Source organism: Hemicordylus capensis, chromosome 6, assembly GCF_027244095.1.
Source record: "Hemicordylus capensis ecotype Gifberg chromosome 6, rHemCap1.1.pri, whole genome shotgun sequence".
Classification (NCBI taxonomy): domain Eukaryota; kingdom Metazoa; phylum Chordata; class Lepidosauria; order Squamata; family Cordylidae; genus Hemicordylus; species Hemicordylus capensis.
In genome coordinates, this window is record NC_069662.1 from 60,712,699 (window position 1) to 60,735,798 (window position 23,100).

The following is a 23,100-nucleotide window of genomic DNA, read 5'->3' on the forward strand; positions in this document are numbered from 1 at the left end:
GGGCCTCGGATGGACCGCTGTGGCAGTGGGAGCTCTTTCCGTCACCATCACTCTGCTAGCCCCTGGTGGTGCAGTGGTAAAACTGCCGCCCTGTAACCAGAAGGTTACAAGTTCGATCCTGACCAGGGGCTCAAGGTTGACTCAGCCTTCCATCCTTCCGAGGTCAGTAAAATGAGTACCCAGAATGTTGGGGGCAATATGCTAAATCATTGTAAACCGCTTAGAGAGCTTCGGCTATAGAGCGGTATATAAATGTAAGTGCTATTGCTATTGCTATTGCTAGCCTCCAAAGTGACTAAGGGGCCGCGCTATGGCCCATTTTGGCTTGAAAGGGGAGCCTTCGAGTGTAAGCCGGCTCGCACATCCCTATAGCCCACCTTAGATCAGATTGAAACTCACCAATTGAAGACCAGTAATTTAGAGCAAGAATGGCCAAATTCTGAATCCTTCTATAGGCACTAGTTTGGGGGGTGGTGGTGGTGAGAGGGTGTGGAACTCTCAAGCAATGGTAATAGGATTTGGCATCAGTTAGTAGTCAGGGCTTCATGGATGTCCAGTGGTGGGAAGATGGGTATCTTTAACGGGGGATGGGGCTGAGGAATGAATATGCCTCCTGAAATCCCCTGAATAGCAGGTGGAAAGTGGCCCTTTGCTATTCCTGAATAAGCATGAGTCAGCAATGCACTGACTATGAAATACATACAGAGGCCAATTGCTGCTTTTTCTTACAAATGAAAGAAAATAAAACCATAATTTTATCACACCTTGATTTAACTTTGATGTAGTCTCCTTAAGACAGATAACATTGTTTTGTGGACTAGCTCCAGGCTACAGCCTGCCAGCTGTCCATCCCCAATTTCGAATTTATGACATTAATGTGTTCTTGAGTTAATACTCTAGCCTCTGTGTCCCTTTGTTATCTGTAAAGGATGAATGGAACAAAAGGGTTGCCTATATTTTAAGCAGTGGCTAGATCTGCCATTTTTATTTGACATGCATTCTGTTTGTTCGGGGGAGCAATTGGGGAAGGCGTTGATCATCTTTCTTGTGGTGGTTGTATCTAGGGATGTGCACAGAACCGGCTCAGATGCCCTTTATGGTCCTCCAAACTGGTTCAAAGAGCCAGCGGTTCTGCTTGTTTTACAGCACCAGGGGTGCCGCTTTAAGAGCGGGGGAGGGTGCACTTATCCCTCCCACTGCTTTCCCCCCGCTGGAATCCGTTTTTGTAACAGATAATTGGGGCAACAGAGTACCTCCCTGCTGCCCTGTTGGCCAGATATGGCCAGAAGTTCCAGATGTGCATGCGTGCATGCCCATGCTGGCACATACAGGCACGTCTGGAACTTCCAGCCAACGGGGCGGCAGGGAGGTATTAGCTGTTAAAGAAACGGATGCCGGTGGGGGGAAAGCAGCGGGAAGGGTAAGGGAACCCTCCCCTGAGCCTCCCTGCCGCGATTCTGTGCACATCCCTAGTTGTATGTGGGAGAGAGAGCGCGCGCTATATAAAAAACCTTTCATCTTAATACTCAGTTTTCCTACACAGGTTAATCATTTAAATAAATGAGCACTTTTCTTTCAAATATGAGATTTAATGTATCTCTAGATAAGAAGCTTATCGTGAATATATTATCCACTACTATAATCGCAATGAGTTTATTAACATTTTGAGAGAGAACATAACTTGTGCCTTAATCATAGTCCTGCCTCAACTAGAGGCGAATTGCTGTGTATTCCGGGGCAGTGGAAGGAGGGCAATCTCCTCATCCAGGATTCCCACTTGTCTAGAAGGTAGAGCCAGCCACAGAAGGAATGCCCCTGGGAAGAAAAGCTCCTGCTCCTAGACCAACTTTGCCTTCAAATGACTAGGCAGGACAGCTGAAGAGCTCCTTCCTCTCTCTCTTTCACCTTGCAGAAGATATTTTGGGGTGTTCAGGTTAAAGATTGCAGGAATTAAGTTGTAGTAGGAGAAGGATTGGGAGGACTTTTCTTTTTTCCTTTCTTCCTTTCTTTTTTGAGTTAAAGAGGGAGTAATAGAGACTGAGTAACTTCCAGGCAGAAGAAAATGTAGTGACCAAAAATGGAGCAGAGGATGTAGGCTTAATTAGCAAATTGGTTAGTGTGTTGCTAGTAGATAAAATGAACAAAAAGAAGGCCTAGTAAGAAGTTATTTCACTGAGGCTTAGCTGAAGAGCAGATATTCATGAATATGTATGTCGGAGTCAAAGGTTCTCACACACGTCCTGGCAATTTTTTGAGATAGCTGCATAGGGCAACAAAAGTGCTTTCCCTCAGTGATGTCATTGATGCTTGTGATGTTATTGATTCAGTGATGTCTATATGATCCTTGACTGGCTAGAAATACCTATGTAAATCAGGAAGTCCAAAAAGCATTGTTACGACTGGCTTGGTTTGGCGACATCAGCACATAGTCCTGAATGGGCTCGGTCCCTTTATTATTATTATTTCTTGTTTGTACAGTCAAACAGGTGTTATTGATTGGTTTGTTTTATCCAGACATCAAGTCCTTCCCAAGGACCTGGGATGCCAGAATTTTGTTATCAATATTATTATAGATATCATCACCAAATACAGGCTGTTCCAAGCAAAGTTGCTTTTTGTAATTGGCTGATGGTGATTTCTGTGGCCCCTGTCACAGAAATCACCATTGGCCAATTAAAAAAAGCAACTTTGCTGGGAACAGCCTATATTTTGCATCCATATCTATAATAATAACAACAATATTGATAACAAAATTCTGGCATCCCAGGTCCTTGGGAAGGACTTCATATCTGGAATAATAGTAGTAGTAGTAGTAGTAGTAGTAGTGGTGGTGGTGGTGGTAGTCGCTTAACCGGAAAAAATATACAAAAAATGCCAACAAGGAAATAATGATCTGCTATTACAAGTCTAGTCCAACTAGAAGAGGTTATTTAAAACGAATGTACCAAATTTGGAAAGAGAATCATCCAGAGACAGAAATAACAGAACAAAGGCTAGCAGACCAGAGAAGATTCATAATAAGAAATAAAGTATTCACAGGAGTTGAGCTGGAAGAACTGCAAAAAGCAACACAGGCTCAAGATATGGAAGAAGAATTACCACCAACTGAAGCAGTTGCTCAGGCGCAGGTGGAGGAGGTGTTGGAAATCGAGGATGCCACTGTTGCTGAACTGTTTCAAAATCAAAACCAGGCCACCTCCCCTTTGCCTTCACCTCAAAAACCCAAATGCTGTTTAACAGAAAAGCAATAAGAACTAAAGCAAAAAATAACTGAGCACATGAACCAAACAACCACCAGGGTTCGACTTCCAGCTCTAAAAACAGTTGCCAAAAAACAACTTGCTCAGGTATTAAAAGATGTCGATGCTGCACTTGCAGAAATAACAACCAATAATTTGCAAGAAACAAACCAACTAATGTACAGTGCAGCAACAATAACAACACAAGAGCTTGGATATAAGATCAGTGGACCTGTAAAAAAAGAAAGTAGTACATCACCTAAATGGAAGATTAGAAAAGAAAAGAAAATCTCCAGGCTTAGATCAGATGCTAGTAAACTGAAAGATATGAAAGACAAGAAGCTGAAGAATGAAAACACCAAACAGTATCTGCTCCAAAAATACCACCTAGATTCAAGGAAAATTAGAGAAGTCCTGGAAATAATAAAGCAGCAAATAACAGCAGTGTCAAAGAAGATTAGCAGATATGAAAGCCAGAATTACACAGCACAGGCTGAATTTCCAATTCCAGTCGAATCAGAGACATTTCTACCAAAGCATAGAAGGAGAAACTGCAAGAAACCTAGAAACACCAAATAAAGAAGAAACAGTGCAATTCTGGGGGAAATTATGGGACAATCCAATAGATTATAATTAAAAAGTAGGCAGGATGAAAGAGGTCGAAAAATGTAACCAACAATTGCAAGATCTAATAACAACACCAGAATTAATAAGTGAAAGAGCAAAGAAAATTAAAAATTGGACTGCTCCAGGCGACGATGAACTGCATGGCTTTTGGCTTAAACACTAACAAGCCTTCATAAACAACTATCAAAACAGTTCAATCACATTTTGCATGGAGGTGATATTGAACAATGGCTAACAACTGGGAAAACTCATCTCATAATGAAAGACCCAGCAAAAGGTGCAGTCCCAAGTAATTATAGACCGATAACATGCCTGCCAACCATGTTCAAATTATTAACTGGAATAATAGCAGATGAAGTGAGGCAACACTTACTAACTAATAAATAGCTTCCAGTTGAACAGAAAGGAAATTGCCCGAACACTAGAGGCACAAAAGACCAGCTGCTGATTGACAAAATGATTTTAGAAAATTGCAAGAGAAGAAAAACAAATCTAAGTGTTGCATGGATTGACTACAAGAAAGCCTTCGACTCATTGCCTCACACATGGATACTAAAATGTTTAGAAACAACTGGTGTCAGCAAAAATATTCAGATATATTTTTTAAAAGCAATGATATGTGGAGTACACAGTTAACAATCAATGGCGAGATACTTGGACAGGTTAGCATTAGAAGAGGCATTTTCCAAGGGGACTCACTATCCCCTCTGTTGTTTGTAATCGCCATGACCCCACTTTCACAAATACTAAACAAAACCGGCCTGGGATATCAAACATCTACAACATCCAGTAAAATCAACCATCTGCTGTACATGGACAATCTGAAGTTGTATGGAAATTCCCAGTCAGAAATTGAATCCCTGCTAAACACTGTCCGTATATTCAGTAGCGATATAGCAATGGAGTTTGGACTAGACAAGTGTGCTGCATTAATAATGAACAGAAGGAAAATAAGAAAAACAGAAGGAATAGAACTGCCCAATGGAAGCAGCATCAAGAACCTGGGAGAGAAAAAACATTACAAATACTTGGGCATTCTGCAGGCTGATAACATTGCCTTCAATACATCAGGAGAGTTAGAAAAATCCTAAAGTCCAAACACAATGGCGGGAACACCATACAAGCCATAAACACCTGGACTATACCTGCTATCAGATACACTGCAGGAATAATAGACTGGACCCAGGCAGAGCTAGAGACGCTAGATTGTAAGACCAGGAAAATCATGACCATCAATCATGCTCTGCACCCCCGCAGTGATGTAGATAGGCTATACCTCCCTCGCAGCTCAGGTGGAAGAGGAATGCTGCAAGTCCATCAAACAGTAGAGGAGGAGAAAAGAGGCCTTGAAGAATATATCAAGGACAGTGAAGAAGATGCACTTAAAATGGTCAATAACGCAAAACTATTCAACACCAATGAAAGAAAGCAGGCCTACAAGAAAGAACAAGTCAAGAACCGAGCAGAAAAATGGATAAATAAGCCCCTGCATGGTCAATATTTGCACAATATAAGTGGAAAATCAGACATCACCAAGACCTGGCAATGGCTTAAGAATGGCAACTTGAAGAAAGAAACAGAGGGTTTAATACTGGCTGCACAAGAACAGACACTAAGAACAAATGCAATAAGAGCAAAAGTAGACAAATCCACAACAAACAGCAAGTGCTGCCTTTGTAAAGAAGCAGATGAAACAGTGGACCACCTAATCAGCTGTTGTAAAAAGATCGCACAGACTGACTACAAACAAAGGCATGACAAGGTAGCAGGGATGATACACTGGAACATCTGCAAAAAATACAAGCTACCTGTAGCCAAACATTGGTGGGACCATCAAATTGAAAAAGTTGTAGAAAATGAAGATGCAAAAATACTATGGGACTTCCGACTACAAACAGACAAACATCTGCCACACAATACATCAGATATAACTGTAGCCGAGAAGAAAGAAAAACAAGTTAAAATAATCGACATAGCAATACCAGGGGATAGCAGGATAGAAGAAAAAGAGAGAAAATAACCAAATACAAAGATCTACAAATTGAAATTGAAAGGCTGTGGCAGAAAAAGACCAAAATAATCCCAGTGGTAATTGGCGCCCTGGGTGCAGTTCCAAAAGACCTTGAAGAGCACCTCAACACCATAGGGGCCACAGAAATCACCATCAGCCAGTTACAAAAAGCAGCTTTACTGGGAACAGCCTATATTCTGCGACGATATCTATAACAGCAACAACATTGACAATAAAATTCAGCCATCCCAGGTCCTTGGGAAGGACTCAAACAAACCAGTCAATAACACTGTCTGACTGTGTAAATAATTAATAATAATAATAATAATAATAATAATAATAATAATAATAGTTGTTGTTGTTGTTGTTGTTGTTGTTGTTGTTAGTTCGATTTCCATACCGCCCTTCCAAAAATGGCTCAGGGCGGTTTACACAGAGAAATAATAAATAAATGAGTTGGATCCCTGTCTCCAAAGGGCTCACAATCTAAAAAGAAACATAAGATAGACACCAGCAACAGTCACTGGAGGTACTGTGCTGGGGGTTGATAGGGCCAGTTACTCTCCCCCTACTAAATAAAGAGAATCACCACATTAAAAGATGCCTCTTTGCCAAGTCAGCAGGGGTGTTCTCCTTTAGGAAGGAGAACAGAATTGGCAAGGTTTATAGAGGATGGATGTTGAATTTTTCCTTATAGAAACCAAGAGGAAGACACCCAATCAAAGCTGGGCTAACCATAGAATAGGATGGGGAACAGATTAAAAGGTGACAAGGAAATAAGCAGTGGAGATGCTCTTCTGGCCCTGAACAAAATGGCTGTTACTTGGCCGGTTCAGATAAGATGTCCACCAGCGTACAGGATCAGGATGGGGTTGCACTGCACCTATGCTAATATCACAAGACAACGTCCTGATGCACTCTTGGGATGTCCCTTAATTGCATGAGGGGAGTGTTCATCTGAATCACCCCTCTTTATACACTCCCAATTCCTGTATTGCCGGTATAGTCCCATCTTGATCATGTGTACTGACAGACGTCTTGCCTGGCCAGACCCCCACGTTTGTTTTTGTTGCTTCCCTTCCAATTCCTACAATGTGGCTTCTAAGAAGTGAAACTTTCAGCAGCTGCTTCTGTCCTGAAACATAGTTTGTATTGTATTGTATTGCCTGTGCACTACATAACTGAAGCACAAACATCCTAGCATTAATTGTACTACATTAATGCACAGGTAATGTGCTAGTTGTGTTTTGTAGAACAATCACATCAAGCACAAGGATTGCACCTGTGTAGTTACATGGGCCACTGTAACAGGTTTAGTCACTTTTCCTCTCAATTTTTGTTTGTTTTTGGTCAACAGGTCCTCCTGGCAATGCATGCAAATGTTGAAGACAGAGGTATCAAAGGAGACATAACACCTTTAATGGCTGCTGCTAATGGAGGACATGTCAAAATTGTTAAATTGCTGCTAGCTCATAATGCTGATGTCAATGCGCAATCCTCAACAGGTAATAAATGTGCCACATGATAATGGTGTTGTAATTAAATGTAACAGAGCAATCTGAGAACTTTGTTTCACAAGTTACTCATTTCTTATATGAAATAATTCAACATTTGCAGACAGATTTGATGTTACGCTTTGTAAACTTTTATGTTGGGCAGGGCCCAACATAAATTAATTGGACATAAATAATGACTAACTTGTCTCATTGATTTCAATGCTACTTGCACATAACTAACTTAGTCTGGATCCTGCCCATTATATCTAAAGAATTTTGGCAGAAGTTGGTGAGCATTAAGATGGAACCCACAGAGATGTAAGGACAATCTATCAGAGCAAAGAGATATCTCAGAAAGAACGAGAAAAGTTTAAGAGAATAACACACAGTTCCTCCTGAGCTGGGTCATGAAGACAGTGAGCGAGATCAAATGTCTCACAAAACCAGTTATTGTTAAGAAGAAACCAGAATCTGTTGTGTTTGAACCAGCCGTTTCTTGGTTCATTTAAAACAAAGTGCTTGAAATGAACCTAGATCTGAAATGCACTTTAAACCGTGGGCTGGTTTAGAATTGTGCCGGATGACCTGAGTAAATATCTAGAGAGTATATTATAGTTCTCTCTGAAGGCTTATTTATGATAGCTGTGCAAAGTCTCAGAACTGGCTAGCTCCTTCAGAATATTTGGGTGAATATATTCCAACCCTATTGACTCTCAAGTAGGTAGTAGTATTGTTATCCCAACCATGACTACCTTATTCCTTTATTAATGTTGTGTGAAGAAAAACACATCACAGTTTTTCTTCAGCCTGTCTTTGTTTGGAAAACTGTTCTAACTTGTGAAGGGTGTGTGTGTGTGTGTGTGTGTGTGTGTAAATCTGTCTCCTTGGGATAACAGTATATTTGACTTACTCATCAAAAGATGAATCAGAAATTGGGATAGGTTAATTCATCAACGCTTTTAAGATTTCTGAATCTTGATTCAACACTTCAATTTTGAGAGGAAACTGTCATGTATGTAATAATAAATGAAACTTTTACACTAACATGTGGGGGAAGGGAAGTGATTGCTTAAACAAGCCTCAATAATATGTCTTTCTCTTTTCTGAAACTAGGCAACACAGCACTCACATATGCTTGTGCTGGAGGTTATGTAGATGTTGTGAAGGCCTTGTTGGAGTCTGGTGCTAGTATAGAGGACCATAACGAAAATGGCCACACTCCACTTATGGAGGCAGGGAGTGCTGGACATGTGGAAGTTGCCAGAGTGCTGTTAGAAAATGGAGCTGGAATCAATACTCATTCCAATGAATTTAAAGAGAGTGCACTTACGCTAGCTTGCTATAAAGGTATTGAAATCTCTCAACCATAACCTTTTTCATTGAATAAGCTAACATTACTCTTCAGAAGGCATTGCAAAGCTTTATTCCGCCTCGCCCCCTGTCTTAGCAGATCATTAGGATTGCATTTAAGCTCTTATTCTCATTTGCTTTTGTACTTTATTAGCTTAAACAAAAATGATTGAGGCCATGAATTTGTTTTAATTCATAATACTTAGCATGATGTGGGTTATCTGAATCTAGCTCTACATTTATTTGATATTCATCATGATTTAATTACTGCTATTATCCCAGCACAACAGCTACTATGGCATGCTTTAAAGACTGAAAAACGTGGCAAGGCAAAGCACAGAGAATGTTGTACTGAATGCAAGTATTTTACTGGGGCAGGGGGAAGGGAAAGGTTTTTTCATGCTGTATTTGTGTTCCTTTCCACTAAGGAATGAGGAATAGTATTTTTAGGACTGGAAAGAGGATGAGGCAATGGAGGTATTCTAAAGCAAGTTGCCTATTAGAAAAAAGCATGCATGTTTAGGCTTTCAGTTCTAAAAGCTAATAGAACAATGTGGAAAGAAAGCAGTTAAGGAAATAAGGTTATAAAAATTCACTTTCTCACACTCTCTCCAGCTACCTATTTTTTCACATGTCCCTGTCCAACCCAAGCATAGCATCCATCCAGTTATGGTAGATGGAGTCTGCCTTGTGCTTCTTTTTAGATTGTGGGCCTTTTGGGACAGAGAGTCTTCTTTTTACTTATTATTTATTTTTATATGTAAACCACTTTGAGAACTTCCGTTGAAAAGTGGTACATAAATATTTGTTATAGTGGTAAATAATGTTGAAGTTGAAAGGCTCTTTTGTGATCCTAAGTCATGGATGTTTAACTTCTTGACTCTTCTTCCAGGTTTCATGGTTCAGATTGAAAAGCCAGTATAGGTGTCTGTCATTGCTCCTTTGAGAGAATATTTACACGCCACTTAATTTCTTTTCTGGAGCAAACGGCCAGCAACTCTGTGCCCATGTGTGTCCTTAAAAAGAAAAAAAAAAAGTTTAATTTCTGATGCTAACTGAATAATTGCAGAAAGTTTTGTTCTTCCCATCCTCTGTTGTGGGGATGGGTCATTTGTTTAAGTCCTTTTGTTTGATTTAGCAGTTTAGTTTCAAGAATTAATAGGAGGTCATATCTTAGAGGAAATAGATTTAATTAGATTGTTATCCTGCCCTTTCTCAGTGGTTCAGAGCAGACTGGAACAACAAGAAAGTGGCTGCCTACAAAATGAGATCTTTCTGATATCAACAGTTGAACCCAGTTGATTCTGGTTGCCTTTTAAAAAATTGAACTGCATCTTAACCCTCTGAATAAATTGAAGTGACTATGAGCTTAACCTGTGAGCAAATTCTGATCAATATGCTATTTTCCCCCCTTTTAATTTAGGCCATTTAGAAATGGTGAGGTTTTTACTGGAAGCAGGTGCAGACCAGGAGCATAAAACAGATGAAATGCACACTGCATTAATGGAGGCATGCATGGTAAGAGGCATGGGAAGGGGCAAGAGTTTGCACCAATATTGTTCACAAATGTAAGCACCTTGTTTGTATTTCAGCAAGCAGAATCAAGTTGGCAGAATCCACCTCTGATTAGGCCACCTGCCTTGACTATGCTCCACACCCACCCTGTCCATTGTTGCCTCCTGCTTTCTTTTCCTCTCCCAAATGAGGAAGGCAACAGGAAAGGGGAAGGTGGCAGAGGGCTCTGTGGAACACAGGTGAGGCTCAGTGGGCAACTTCTCTGGCTGCCACTGGCACATACAGTGACTTTTCCCACTGGACTAAAAGCCCTATCTTCGCTGGGAGGAAATGATGTTCAAAGAATCATTTCCAGCCAGTGATAGGCTGGAAATGATGCTCTGGATGCCATTCCCTCTGAGTATGTTATATATTGGAGTCCAGCTCCAGCAAGGAAGGATTCTGCTAACATCTGCTGTCAGAGGAAAAACCCATTAGATATCACCTCTATCCCATGGATCCTCCTGAAGTCTTCTCCTTCCCTGAAGTTATGCCTTTCTCCTTGAGTGGCGAGAGACAGGAAATAGGGAGTGGCATAGGGCAAGTCAGTTATGATGCCCCATGAGCATTAAGCAGACGTCCATGAAGATTTTCAAATGAGTGCCAGTTGGGGTTAGTTCATCACTGTTGTGCTTACCCATCCTTATGTGCTTGTGCCCAGGGAGCAGTCTATTTTCTTTACTACAATCTGAAAATTATCTGGCCAGATAAGTTGATTGCATACTGCTTTTGATGAAAAGTTTGTGGTATACGAACACATGCCAACAGGCAAACACAAAAGCTGACTTTGCATTTGGCTTCACAAAGTCAGCCAATTGCACAGTCAGCTTCTGTGTTTGTCTGGAGGTATATATTTGTCTTATCTGAAGGGGTAAATTGTACACGCTGTATTCCTGTCCCTCTGCATAAGTCACTTGATAAGTTCAAACTACTGCTGGCTAGCTAGACTGTGCTGCCTGGTCGCTGACCCTAAGTGATTTATACCCTTGTCAGACAAGAAAATAACCCAAAGATTCTGAGAGCGCAAACCCAGATTCAAGAATACAATAAAAACGCAACCATAGAAAGAACTGGGTGTGAACATGAAAGAAATCTATCATCATGGTGGGAATCTAATCTTGATGTTTATAATCTAAATTCACACTGTGTATATGCTGCGGGAGAATGCTGTAATCAGTTTGCCAATTTTGAATATAGCACATTAATGAGTGTTATGGAGAATATGTAGATATAAAAGATATAGCAATCCTGTCTGAGAAAAATGTTTCCATTCTGGGCTTGTGCTCCAGTAAATTATGTAATTCGAAGTGTGTAAATGAGCCAACTCAAATTTCAAAGGCTTGTTCAAAGTTATTTCAAGACCTTGCTAAAATATATTTTAATAAATTAATATTAAAAGATGGCTATTGTCTGGCCAGTGCACAAGCCTTATTTTGGTGCTGCAGGAAGCTTTTGTATTCAGTTTGTGGTGCAAAATAACATTGAACGTGGGAAGCATCTTTATCTAGCCCTGGTATACTGTCTTGTCTTGTTTTTGCTCTCTAGGATGGACATGTGGAAGTTGCTAGGTTACTCCTGGATAGTGGTGCTCAAGTGAACATGCCCGCTGACTCCTTTGAATCTCCATTAACTTTGGCAGCCTGCGGTGGGCATGTAGAACTGGCTGCCTTATTAATTGAGCGAGGGGCTAACCTGGAGGAGGTGAATGATGAAGGTTATACACCACTGATGGAAGCGGCCCGAGAGGGTCATGAGGAGATGGTAGCATTACTCCTAGGTCAAGGTGAGTGTACAAAATCCAGTGGTGGTGTTCTAGTAGCGGTATTGAAGATTTCTGAATATCTTGAAATATGCATATGAAAGTGTATTTTCAAGACACAAGTTGTTTACTGATTTCTATTGTGTTTATACTGTGTAATCTTAAAAATGATAATATACTAAAATCCACTTTTCCAAATGGAACATGATGAATTTGAGCAATGTCAGTCAGCAGTTGAGTTCTGATTAATATGGAAGACATTAATACATAGTGGCAGAAAATATATTCCTTACAAGGTCACTAGCCAATCATCAGGAAAACTTAATGTACATTTTCCTAACAGGCACACTTGGCAGACTTCTGAGCTTTTACAAGCACAAGCAATGCCATCCTGATTCAGAAAAAGCCACCAGTAAATAGCATAAAACAGACTTAGCCATTCTTGTTTGATTGATTGATATACCACCCTTCCAAAAATGGTTTAGGGTGCTTTGAGAAATCTGTTTTGAAATGTATTTTGTTCTTTTATACACAGTTATAAAATTCTCTTCCTCCTCCTCCAAAGGCTCATGTTTTATTTGTTCTTTGTTTCTGGAAGGAGCAAACATCAATGCTCAGACAGAAGAGACCCAAGAAACTGCCTTAACGTTAGCATGTTGTGGGGGCTTTCTGGAAGTGGCTGATTTCCTGATTAAGGCAGGAGCCGATATAGAACTTGGCTGTTCTACACCTTTAATGGAAGCTGCTCAAGAGGGCCACTTGGAGCTTGTTAAATATTTATTAGCTGCAGGTATGGAATTGCTTTATGCGAACATTTGTTCACGATAACATTGAAAAGACACCCTTAAAGCCTTACTATCATGGTGTTATATTCAATTGTGAGTTCTTTATTCTATTGTGTATGTCATTATGTATAGTAGTACGTAACATGCATCTTGAGTCTATGCAAGTAGGTTTGAAAAAATAGTTTCAGAACATAGTAACAAGATGTTATAATACTTGAATATTTTGAAATATAGTTAAATTGCCCACACTGTCTTGCCAGAGACTTGCAGTGCCTGCATATCTTGTGAGTTTAACATGTGCTACTTATGCTGCTTCAGGAGCAAATGTGCATGCAACAACGGCAACAGGAGACACAGCACTGACATACGCCTGTGAGAATGGTCACACTGATGTAGCAGATGTGTTGCTTCAAGCAGATGCCGATCTGGTAAGCTGGCAGGTGAAGCTTTGAGCTTTTCTGTGCCGCATAAGTTCTTGCTGCTTAAATGTTGACCATATTTGGTTTGATGGCCATATTTGGCACACTGTATTCTTCTTGATCAGATCAACAACAGCCTCTCAAAGTAGGTTACATCAGTAAGTAACAAAATATAATAAACAGATGAAATCAGATTTAAAATACAATAGGTTCATCAAATGAAACAGACAGTTAACCAGAATGACAAACAGGTTGTTCTGGTAAGAACTAATCTGCCTACTTTCCTTCCACTATAATCTTAATTGATGATAATTGCCATCCTCACAATTTAGCCCGTTTCATCTTGAAACATTCACACGCTCGCCATATTGAATTGGGGTGTCGACGTGTCTCTGTGTGTCACTCACTACAAGTGTACCAAATTTGGTTCAAGTTGGTTAGGCAGTCCTCAAGTTAGCCCACTTGCTCCTCAACCGTTCATGGATCCACCATCTTGAATTGGGGTGGATGACATCACACAACTATGCCGTTGAGGTGTCCGTTTGTATCAGCCACTACAACTGTATCAAATTACAACTGTACCAAATTTGGTTCAAATCAGTTAGGTGGTTCACAAGTTAGCCCACTTGAGCCTCAAACATTCACGCATGTGCCATCTTGAATCAGGGTGGATGACATCATCACAAACTATGCTGTTTGTGTGTCCCTGCAACTGTACCCAATTTGGTTTATGTTGGTTCAGACATTGTGAAGTTGATAGTGGGGGACACATGGACAGGGTCACACACTGCTGGGTGATCTCATAAGCTTAATTTCCTTAAGGAAAATAGGCTAAAAATAGAAGCGACCACCCCCCTATGTTGAAACGGCACCAAAGGCATTTTTATTTTTTATAAAGGAAGGAAAGTTTTATCTAACTTTCTGAAAATAGGATGAGAATATGAGAATCAGGCGAGGTATACTAAGGAGGGCACTCAAAAGTGGGTGCCACAGCTTAAAAAAACAAACCCCTAGGTCTTGTCCTCACCTTCCAGACAGCCTGAGGAAAAGGGTACACACAACAGGGCCTCCCCAGAAGATCTTAAGGTATAAAGAGGACTATGCAGGAAATGGCTCTCCTTCAAGATAGCTTGGTGTTAAAGTTCCGTGCCAGCATTTTGGATTGAGCCCTGAAACAACCTAAGCAGCTCCTTCAGGACAGGTGCTATGCAATCCCCACAGCTAGCCCCTTTAAAAGGTTTTGCTTCTGCATTCTGGATCAGCTTGTACTTAACACACTTCAGAGGCAGCTCCACAGAGATTCCAAGTAGTAATCCAAATAGGAAATTACCAAGGCATGGTAACAGGGGTGGCATCAAGGCTTGGCTAAGTTGGGCACAAGCCTGTGGTCCTAGGGCTCATTTTGGGAGATGCTGGGAGGAGGCAGTTCCATAACTTCTGAGTTCCCCTCTCCATTCACCAGTAAGTTTAGAGAGTTTGCGGGACTTGGCCTCAGGGCTGAGAGCACTGTTCTCTCTAAGGCATGCACACGTGCATGTGCTCACAAGTTCTTCGACGTGGTCTCTGTCTTCTACACAAATGGGCTATGCGCCTACACAAAGACCTCATCGGAATCTAACAAGCTCAATTCTCCTGCTTCAGGTGGGAACCCCACCCCAAGCCTCTATATGCGTCTGTGCCACTCCTCATCCCCTCAGTCTTTCTTCGTGCTTCAGTGAACATTGTGTAGTCTGCAGCTTCTCAACCAGTAGGATTCAGCTATGCCCTTGTTGTTTTTCCCCCTTCTTCTTTGATTTCTTTCTTATCTTTCTTTATTCTCTATGTAGTAGCGGTTTTTGTTCTTTGCATTTTGTTTTTGCGGGTTTTCCCCTACTTTGGAGCTCTGATCCTGACCCAGACAGAGCGTGGTGGCTGGCTGGCCTTCGGCGTTTATGCTGGGTACAACAAACTTTTAAAAATGTATCCACTGCAGATCTAAGATCCCTTCCCCCAGTACTCATACTGAGTGTCTCTTGTGCGTGGGGGAATCCCACATTGTTGAGACCTGTCGTCATTGCCAGAAGTTCACAAAGCAAGCTTGCAAAAATAGGGCTTCTCACCTGCATGCAGCCCTGTGAGATCTGGCTCTCCGTTCTTCAGAAGCCTTGTTGCTGAAACGGTCAGTGAAGACAGCTTCGTCAATGCAATTGGACCGTGCGGAGACCAAAAACCTGGCCTCGATACCAGTTTCGACATCATCTGCTGCTCAACTGTCAGCGATTTTGAGTGAGCCCATGCGCTCGGAGGATCTTCCTCAGCGCCCAGTGCCTACGGTACCTAAGTCCTCTCCGGATCCCTCGGGATCGGTACTGAAGTTGAAAAGAGGAAACAAGTTACACTGAGACTTGCCAGCGGGTCGTCACTTCCCTCCTATACCCAAGAAGAAGGCAGCAGAGGAGGTTCCTGCATTGGAAACCCCTGTGGCCAAGAAGACTAAAGTGGCCTCAGATCGTACCATGCAAAAATCGCCCGTGTTGACATGGCCTAGCTTGCCTGTGGTGATGGAATCATTTGATGTGACACATGATCAAACTCAGTCTAGTAGAGAACTTTTGGTGGCGACACAGGAACCAGGATATGCTTCGTTGGAGGAAGCGTATTCACAGACCAGGGCTGCAGACGATGCCTCATGGCTACCTAGGAGACGGTCACCCCCTTGGGCCCAACAAGAGCGTGTTCCCCTTAGGGACCATGGTACCCGCTGGGAACCGGGAGAACGCTCCTCAACTTACAGACAGGACTGAACCTGGAACTGGTGCAACCAGTCTTATCAGGATCGATACCGGGCGCCCGAGTATCGCTCCCCCTTGAGCGCAGCTGAACCGCTGTACGGTGAATGGTGCCGGGACTCTGAATCGTACAATTGATACCAAGTGGACTACCAGTCTTGACTATTCTGATTATGCCCGCTACTCAGAGGAGGCTATGAGGGGTCGGTGAAAACCCCCCCTCACATTCAGAAGGGAGGCCATGTTCCCGCTCACCACAATGCTCCCCAAGGGACCGTGCAGAGCATCGCGAACCCCCTTTGGTTCCAGTGATACCAATGACTGCCTTGCCTTCCCAGATGATGCCGACAGGACTTTCCGCTTCAGTACCGGACAATCAAGATAGCAAGCCGGGCTCTCCTTCGGGTTTGATGCCCGTGCCACAGGATTCTTTAGCTCTACTGGAACCAAAGCGACGATAGCTCACAGGACTCTGAGGTTGTTTCTCTGGGATCGTCCCCACTCAATGTCCAGTCAGACTCGAAGCCGGTCTCCCCGTCGGAGGACCTCAGACTGTACACAGCGTATGTGACGCAAATGGCTTCAGCCCTGGGCATGAACCTGGGGAACCAACAGAAAGGAGAGCTGGACCTGTTCAGCCTTATTGATTCCGAGGCCAAGGTACCAGTCATTTTGCCTCTGAACCTGGCATTGCTAAAAGTCATTCGGGGTCACCGGAAGAAAGTGATGACGTTTTCCCAGCCTAACAGGCATCCTGAAAATTTCTATAGGGTGCAGTTGGACAATGATACATCCTTTCTGAAGAACAATCCCACCCCGAATTCGATCGTCATGGATCTCTGCAAAGGACAAGAGGCCAAAGCCATTTGGCACCCAGTGACAAAGAGGACAGAAAGTTGGGCTCTTTCGAGAGGTGACTTTATTCAGTCTCAGGCCTACATTTGCGGGTGACCAATTATCAGGCTTATAACACCCGATATAATCATTTTTTGTGGAAGAAAGTGAATTCCTTTCTGGTTCTCCTCCCACAGGACAAGAGGGATCCAGCCAAATTGTTTGCCCGCGAGGCTATCCAAGTATCCAAACAAGAACTTTATCCAGCCCGACATTCAGTGGAATGCGTGGCTAAAGTGATGGCAACGTCAGTGGTGCTCAGACAACACGCTTGGTTGTGGTGATCAGGACTGCACTATGAGACCCGGCTAGGGTCGAGGACCTGCCCTTCGAAGGCTCTACCCTCTTCTCAAAGCAGACTGATGATATGCTCCAAATGGTACAGGAGCACAGTGCGCTCCATGTCCTATGCTTCCCCGACTAACAAGACACAGAGGACTGCAAAGTCGTCGCCTTATTAACCGCAAAAGGCCCCGTCCCAGCAACAGTCACCTTCGGAACAGTCCTTTTGTGGCAACAGGTTCCAGCCCAGTAAGCCGGCCTTTCAGAAACAATAGAAGAAATAATGACTCGGGGTGCTTCAGGACCCACCTGGTCCCATTTTTGGCGAGCTGGGTCAAAGTGAATACAGACCAGTGGGTCCTCACGGTTATACGCCTGAGCTATGCCCTAGAGTTTTGCGGGCCACAGCTGTTGTCCAGGATTGTGGTGATTCCTTGAACCCTGGAGTTGGATCAAGAGGTCACTGCTCTTCTGGGAAAGGACAGGATTGAGAAAGTTGTCAACTCAACAGCCCCAGGTTCTATCCCCTGTACTTTCTGGTGCCAAAACCAAATTGTGGTCAGCGCCCTATACCAGACCTCAGGGCTCTGATCAAACATTTGGTCTACAAAAGGTTCAGAATGCTGTTTGTACCAACCATTATGACCAGTCTGGACAAAAATATGTGGATGGTCTCCCTAGACTTAAAAGTTGTGTGCGATCCCATTTTGATACACCCTCAGCAATGACACGTTCTGCGGTTTCAGATTGGGGCGGATCCCCTATCAATTCATGGCCTTGTTGTTCGGCCTCACAACTGCACCGAGGGTCATTCATTGGTAATTTGGGTCATTCAATGTTAATACAAACAGACAATACGACGGCGAAAGCCTATGTCAATTGACAGGGCGGCACGTCCTCAAGGAGCCTGCTATTTCAAATCAAATAAAATCTTTATTGTTACGTTCATTCGACTAGCAAAACACAAAGTACAAAAACTTTACATAAAAGTGAACTTGGTCAAATAAGTAATAAATTGTTAAACATAAAACGGAACCGTAACACCCGAGTTCATCCATTACATAAAACAGAGGGCTCCATGTATTGTAGTAATCTAAAATTTAATTCATTCCAACCCCATATCTTGCTTCTCAACATTTCTTATCCAAGTCTTGTTAGCCAGAAAACAATAGGGGATCTTACAGTATCTCCCCTCCTGGACAGCCGTTTCTAAGGCATTACACCGGGCCAATTTCGGTGTAATGCAGCTCCGGAAACGAGGTACTAATATTTTATTAAGGTATCTTGCTGGGCCAGACCTACTGTTTTCTGGCACTGGACCTATGGCATTGGTGCGTGGCACATGCGGTGTCGCCTCAGGCAGTTCATATTCAGGGTGCATTGAATGCCGAGGCGGACACTCTGAGCAGATTGACAGTGATCTCACACGGGTGGAGTGCATCAAAGTGTTCTGAGGGACATATTTGTAAATTGTAACTCATAAGCAGTTGCCTGCAATTCAACAACCTGGATGGCTTTAAGAGGAGTTTGGATAACTTCATGGAGGAGAGGTCTATCATTGGCTATTAGTTGGAGGGCTACAGGCCACCTCTAGCCTCAAAGGCAGGATGCCTCTGAGTACCAGTTGCAGGCGAGTAACAGCAGGAGAGAGGGCATGCCCTCAACTCCTGCCTGTGGCTTCCAGTGGCATCTGGTGGGCCACTGTGTGAAACAGGATGCTGGACTCGATGGGCCTTGGGCCTGATCCAGCAGGGCTGTTCTTACGTTCTTAATGGTGGCCTCCGTGGCCTTTGATCTTGTGGTCCCATTAGACGCTATATGGGCTTTGCCCCATTCATTCATCCATCATTATGCAATTGATGCCAGGGCACGGAATGATGCTGTGTTTGGCAGGAGTGTCCTGCAATCTATTTTCAGTTGATATGCTTGTTTTTGAAATAAAAAGATTTTCTGGTTGATTATATATTGCCTCTGTTTTTCTCTCCTCCTTGGGTGCTTGCTTGTTATGCACCCATTTGTGTAGAAGACAGAGACCACATCGAAGAACTACAGGTTACTCACCTGTAACTTTGGTTCTTCTAGTGGTCACCTGTACTTTTACACACCCTCCCGTCCTCCCCGCGGGGTTCACTGAAGCTGGACTCTGTGACTGAGGGGATGAAGAGTAGCGCAGCCGCATATAGCGGCTGGGGGCAGGGTTCCCGCCCAAAGCAAGAGAATTAAGCTTGTTAGATTCTGACGAGGTCTCTGTGCAGGGACATAGCCCATTTGTGTAGAAGTACAGATGACCAATAGAAGAACCAATGTTACAGGTGAGTAACCTGTAGTTTTTGGGTGTCTGCTCAGTTCATTTTAGATCCCGCTCAGGTTGAATCAGGAAGGCCCCATTCTGAATGCAGGTGTGCACACACTGCCTTGATACTGCAGCCCAGAAGAAAACTCATTCCGCACAGAGATGAAAAAAATTAGGACCACTGGCTGAGAGTCAGGCTTCTCTACCTAAGGGTGCAGGGAATTGTGTTTCCTCCTCCCCCACCCCACTCTCCCTCTCCCGCCTTCTCCAGCCCATGTGATTGTAGAAGTTGGGGGCAAGATTCTTACCAGTTACATTGGCTGGGGGACAGCTTAAAGAGAGCTGTGATTGGTGTCCAGGGTTTGAATGAAAATTGGATGCAATTTTGAGGCGCAGTTTAAGACGGGAGAGAACTTTCAAACAAATGATCTTTTTCTGAATGTTTGCTGGGAGCTTAAAAATACAGAGCCAATTCTGAATTTAGCCAAGACAAATGTGCCTTTCAGAGCACTTCATCTAAATTATATCCGTAGCCCTTGCAACCTGTATGCTGGTCTAGTAGTATTACAAATGCCGTACTGAGGCTGGGATAACAGCAGTTTGCTTACGGCCTCCTCTTAAGCTGATGGCAGATGCAAGATTTAGTTTGAGCCATCATCTGTGTATAGAATTGATTTTGGGATGTTTGATGTATTGTGCTGGATGGAATAAAAGAGTTTAATTCTGATGTAGCCATCAGACATGTCTCTGCTGTAACATCCTTCCACATAATGGACTTGTAAAGCCAGCTTTTCAACACCTAATGTGTCAACTCCTTGGTTTGTTCAGCTACCCAAACTTCTTTTGTCAAGCAAGACTAAATTTGGTAACCAGTAAGATGGTAGGGTCTCATGTTTGGAAATTCCCTACTGAGCCATGCAGTCAAATATCCTTTCCAGTTTCCCTCCACTTCTGTGTTTTGAGTAAAGACCTGTGTGAGCCAGCTTCAAAGAGTTCATCCTTACTGGTAAAAACTTGCATCCTTGCCTATGAGTAGGAAATCTACCAGCAGAAAGGGGAGTGAGTTGTATTAGGGAAGTTAACTAACTTGTCTTATAAATCTTCCATAATCCCCTTTCATATGTCTGTTTTTAAAAATGGTGGGTGGAGCCTTCATTGTTAAATTGGATTCCAAAGGAATGGTCCTGAAATTCCCAGGAAGAAAATGTCTCTCTCTCTCACACGCCCACCCATGCCAATGATCATGATTCAACTCCCAAATAATGCGTAAGCTATGGACCAGTGCAGCTTAGCCCATCTGTAGCTATAAGTGTAGGTTACTTAGAACTGTATCTACTGATTCTGGTGGTGTTTAAATTCAATTTTTCCTCCCCCACAGGGATTTGTGTTCAGCCTGGTTATGAGAGCAGTTAAAATGCCAGCCAGTAAAGAGTATCTTCTCACAAGCTGTTACCTAAAACATACTTACATAGGCCTTATTGTCTCACTGAGTCTTTTGTCTGCTTGTGCTTCCCATCACACAGATAGTCATCTATTCCAAAGGACTGAATGTACTGGTAACACAGGCATACACCTATTTTCATGAAGCTGAGAAAAAGAAGCCCCCAAATCAATGTCGGTACTGGCTCTTAATCTCCACAATAAATGGAAAACAGGGAAACTGATAATACCTCATTATAACCCCTGCTTGACTGAGCAAAGAGGTATCTTTCAAAGTGGAGATTATCTTACATTTAGCAGGGGGAGAGCAACTGGCCCTCCCCAACACCAGTACAGCATCCCTCCGGTGGCTGTTGTTGGTGTCTACCTTATGTTTCTTTTTAGATTGTGAGCCCTTTGGGGACAGGGAATCGTCTCCCCCCCCTTCCCCCCCCATGTAAACCACTTTGGAAACCTTTGTTGAACTTTTTGTTTCATGCATCTGTGGTTGGGTAATTAGCACCCGACCTCAGTATACTTGAGAAAAAACGCGTCATGGAGGGCTAAATCTGTGGATTGGGGGTGCCTGAAAATGATCTTCAAGGTCATTTCTGGCCACCATTTTGAGCGCCTGAGCCATTTTGTGGCTCATTTTCAAAGAAGATAGTGTTTTTGCACACAAAAAATGGCAGAGTGGATACTTGGGGGGGGGGGGCATTGTGGAATGCTGGGGACCTGTGGAGCATGGTAGGGCACTCTATTTGGCCTTCTCCCCCCCTTCCCCCCCCCCCATTTTGCCAATTCTCCTGCCTTTTGAAACCTAACCCCTGGATTTCCTTTGACCCAATGCCTTGGCATTCACAGTTTTGGTATCCACGGTATTAGCTTAGAATGGAACCTCCGTGAATACCGAGGACCTCCTGTATATATAAATATTTGTAATAAGAAGAATTAATAATACTCAGATGGCTTTTAAACAAACATTGAAGAATAAGAACTGTATGAGGAGGTGGCTCGAGGTGAGTCGCAACACAGCTGCTTCATTGGCCCTGCTCTCTGGGTGAGGTCAAGTCTGATGCAGTTTCACCTTCCGAGTCTGACCACAGCTGATGTCACTGTTCTTCCCCCTCTCACCTTCCGGGCATGCATTGACGCCTGTCTCTCGCTGCCGTGATCTGTCCCCAGCACTGAAAGAATATAGACTTGGTGCTAAAAGGGAGAGTAGGGCAGCAGCGAGATCCAGGGGCTGACAAAAGTAGAGGCAGCCCATGCTGCTGTAGTAAGGAGCGGCACATGCTGGTCCCATACAAGGGCAGAACTGCACGATAAAACAGAGAGCAAGCAGCATGCACCCTGACCTTGTACTGGGGCCAGCATGTGCCATTCCATGCTGTGACAAACAGCATGTGCTACCTTCAGTGCCTTGCTACCACTGTGCTCTCTCTTCCAGCACCAGAAGTGGACACAGGTAAGGCTGGGGCACCACCAGCAGGTAGGTGAGTGATGCCTGCAGTGAGGGATAGGATACCTGCAATTGCTGTCCCATAGTGCATTCATTGCCTGAGGTTGTTGCGTCACCAGGGAGCTGCCTCTGGCTGTGTAATATCTTCCCCAGTTCACTTTAGCCACCCCAAAGGAAACCTAGCTGGGAATGAACTTTGGATTCTCCTTTCAGTGTGAAGAACATGTGGTTTTATTGAATTCTGCAAAAGCAAAGTAACCATTTGCCTATATGCTAGCTTTATAAACACCTCATTTTATTTATTTGATGGTGTTGATTAAATTCTAAGCAACTTAATTTAGGAAGTACAGTGTATTTAATTAGAACCTGGGCATGAGATGGGGTGTGTGTGTATTTGTGTTTGTGTTTATATGCATGGTGGGTGGAAGAGAGAGAGCAAGTGTGTGCTTATGCACCATTTCTGCAGATCTTGAAGTGTTTGGGGTTTTGTGGAGGTGTGGTGACAAGCATGATAAATTTCTTCTTAATTTGAGAAGATTTAGACCTGGTTTTTGCAATCAACAGCAGAGGAGCAAGACCTCTGTCAGAAAGAGGAGTTGTAGCCTAGCCTTGTCCTGTCATCTAGCTACAGGGTTTTTGTTTGTTTGCCTCTCATCTGCAGTTAGAACTAGACCTTGATCTCTGGCTGAAACCATTTCCTGTGCATATATCATCATTCTGAAGAGTTGTGACTCTCCTTTTG

The 23,100-nt window shown here is 43.1% G+C and overlaps 1 protein-coding gene across 4 annotated transcripts in view; it reads left to right on the forward strand.

Annotated features, from left to right (window-relative positions):
- The window catches only part of ANKRD17 (ankyrin repeat domain 17), a 161,431-nt gene that overhangs the window by 75,336 nt on the left and 62,995 nt on the right, over nt 1-23,100 (forward strand). For all 4 annotated transcript variants that reach the window (XM_053260477.1, XM_053260476.1, XM_053260475.1 and 1 more), the window contains exons 5-10: nt 7,235-7,382; nt 8,487-8,720; nt 10,147-10,241; nt 11,823-12,060; nt 12,635-12,826; nt 13,140-13,249. In XM_053260477.1, coding sequence (XP_053116452.1) covers nt 7,235-7,382; nt 8,487-8,720; nt 10,147-10,241; nt 11,823-12,060; nt 12,635-12,826; nt 13,140-13,249 — 1,017 coding nt within the window. The remainder of the gene's footprint in view (nt 1-7,234; nt 7,383-8,486; nt 8,721-10,146; nt 10,242-11,822; nt 12,061-12,634; nt 12,827-13,139; nt 13,250-23,100) is intronic.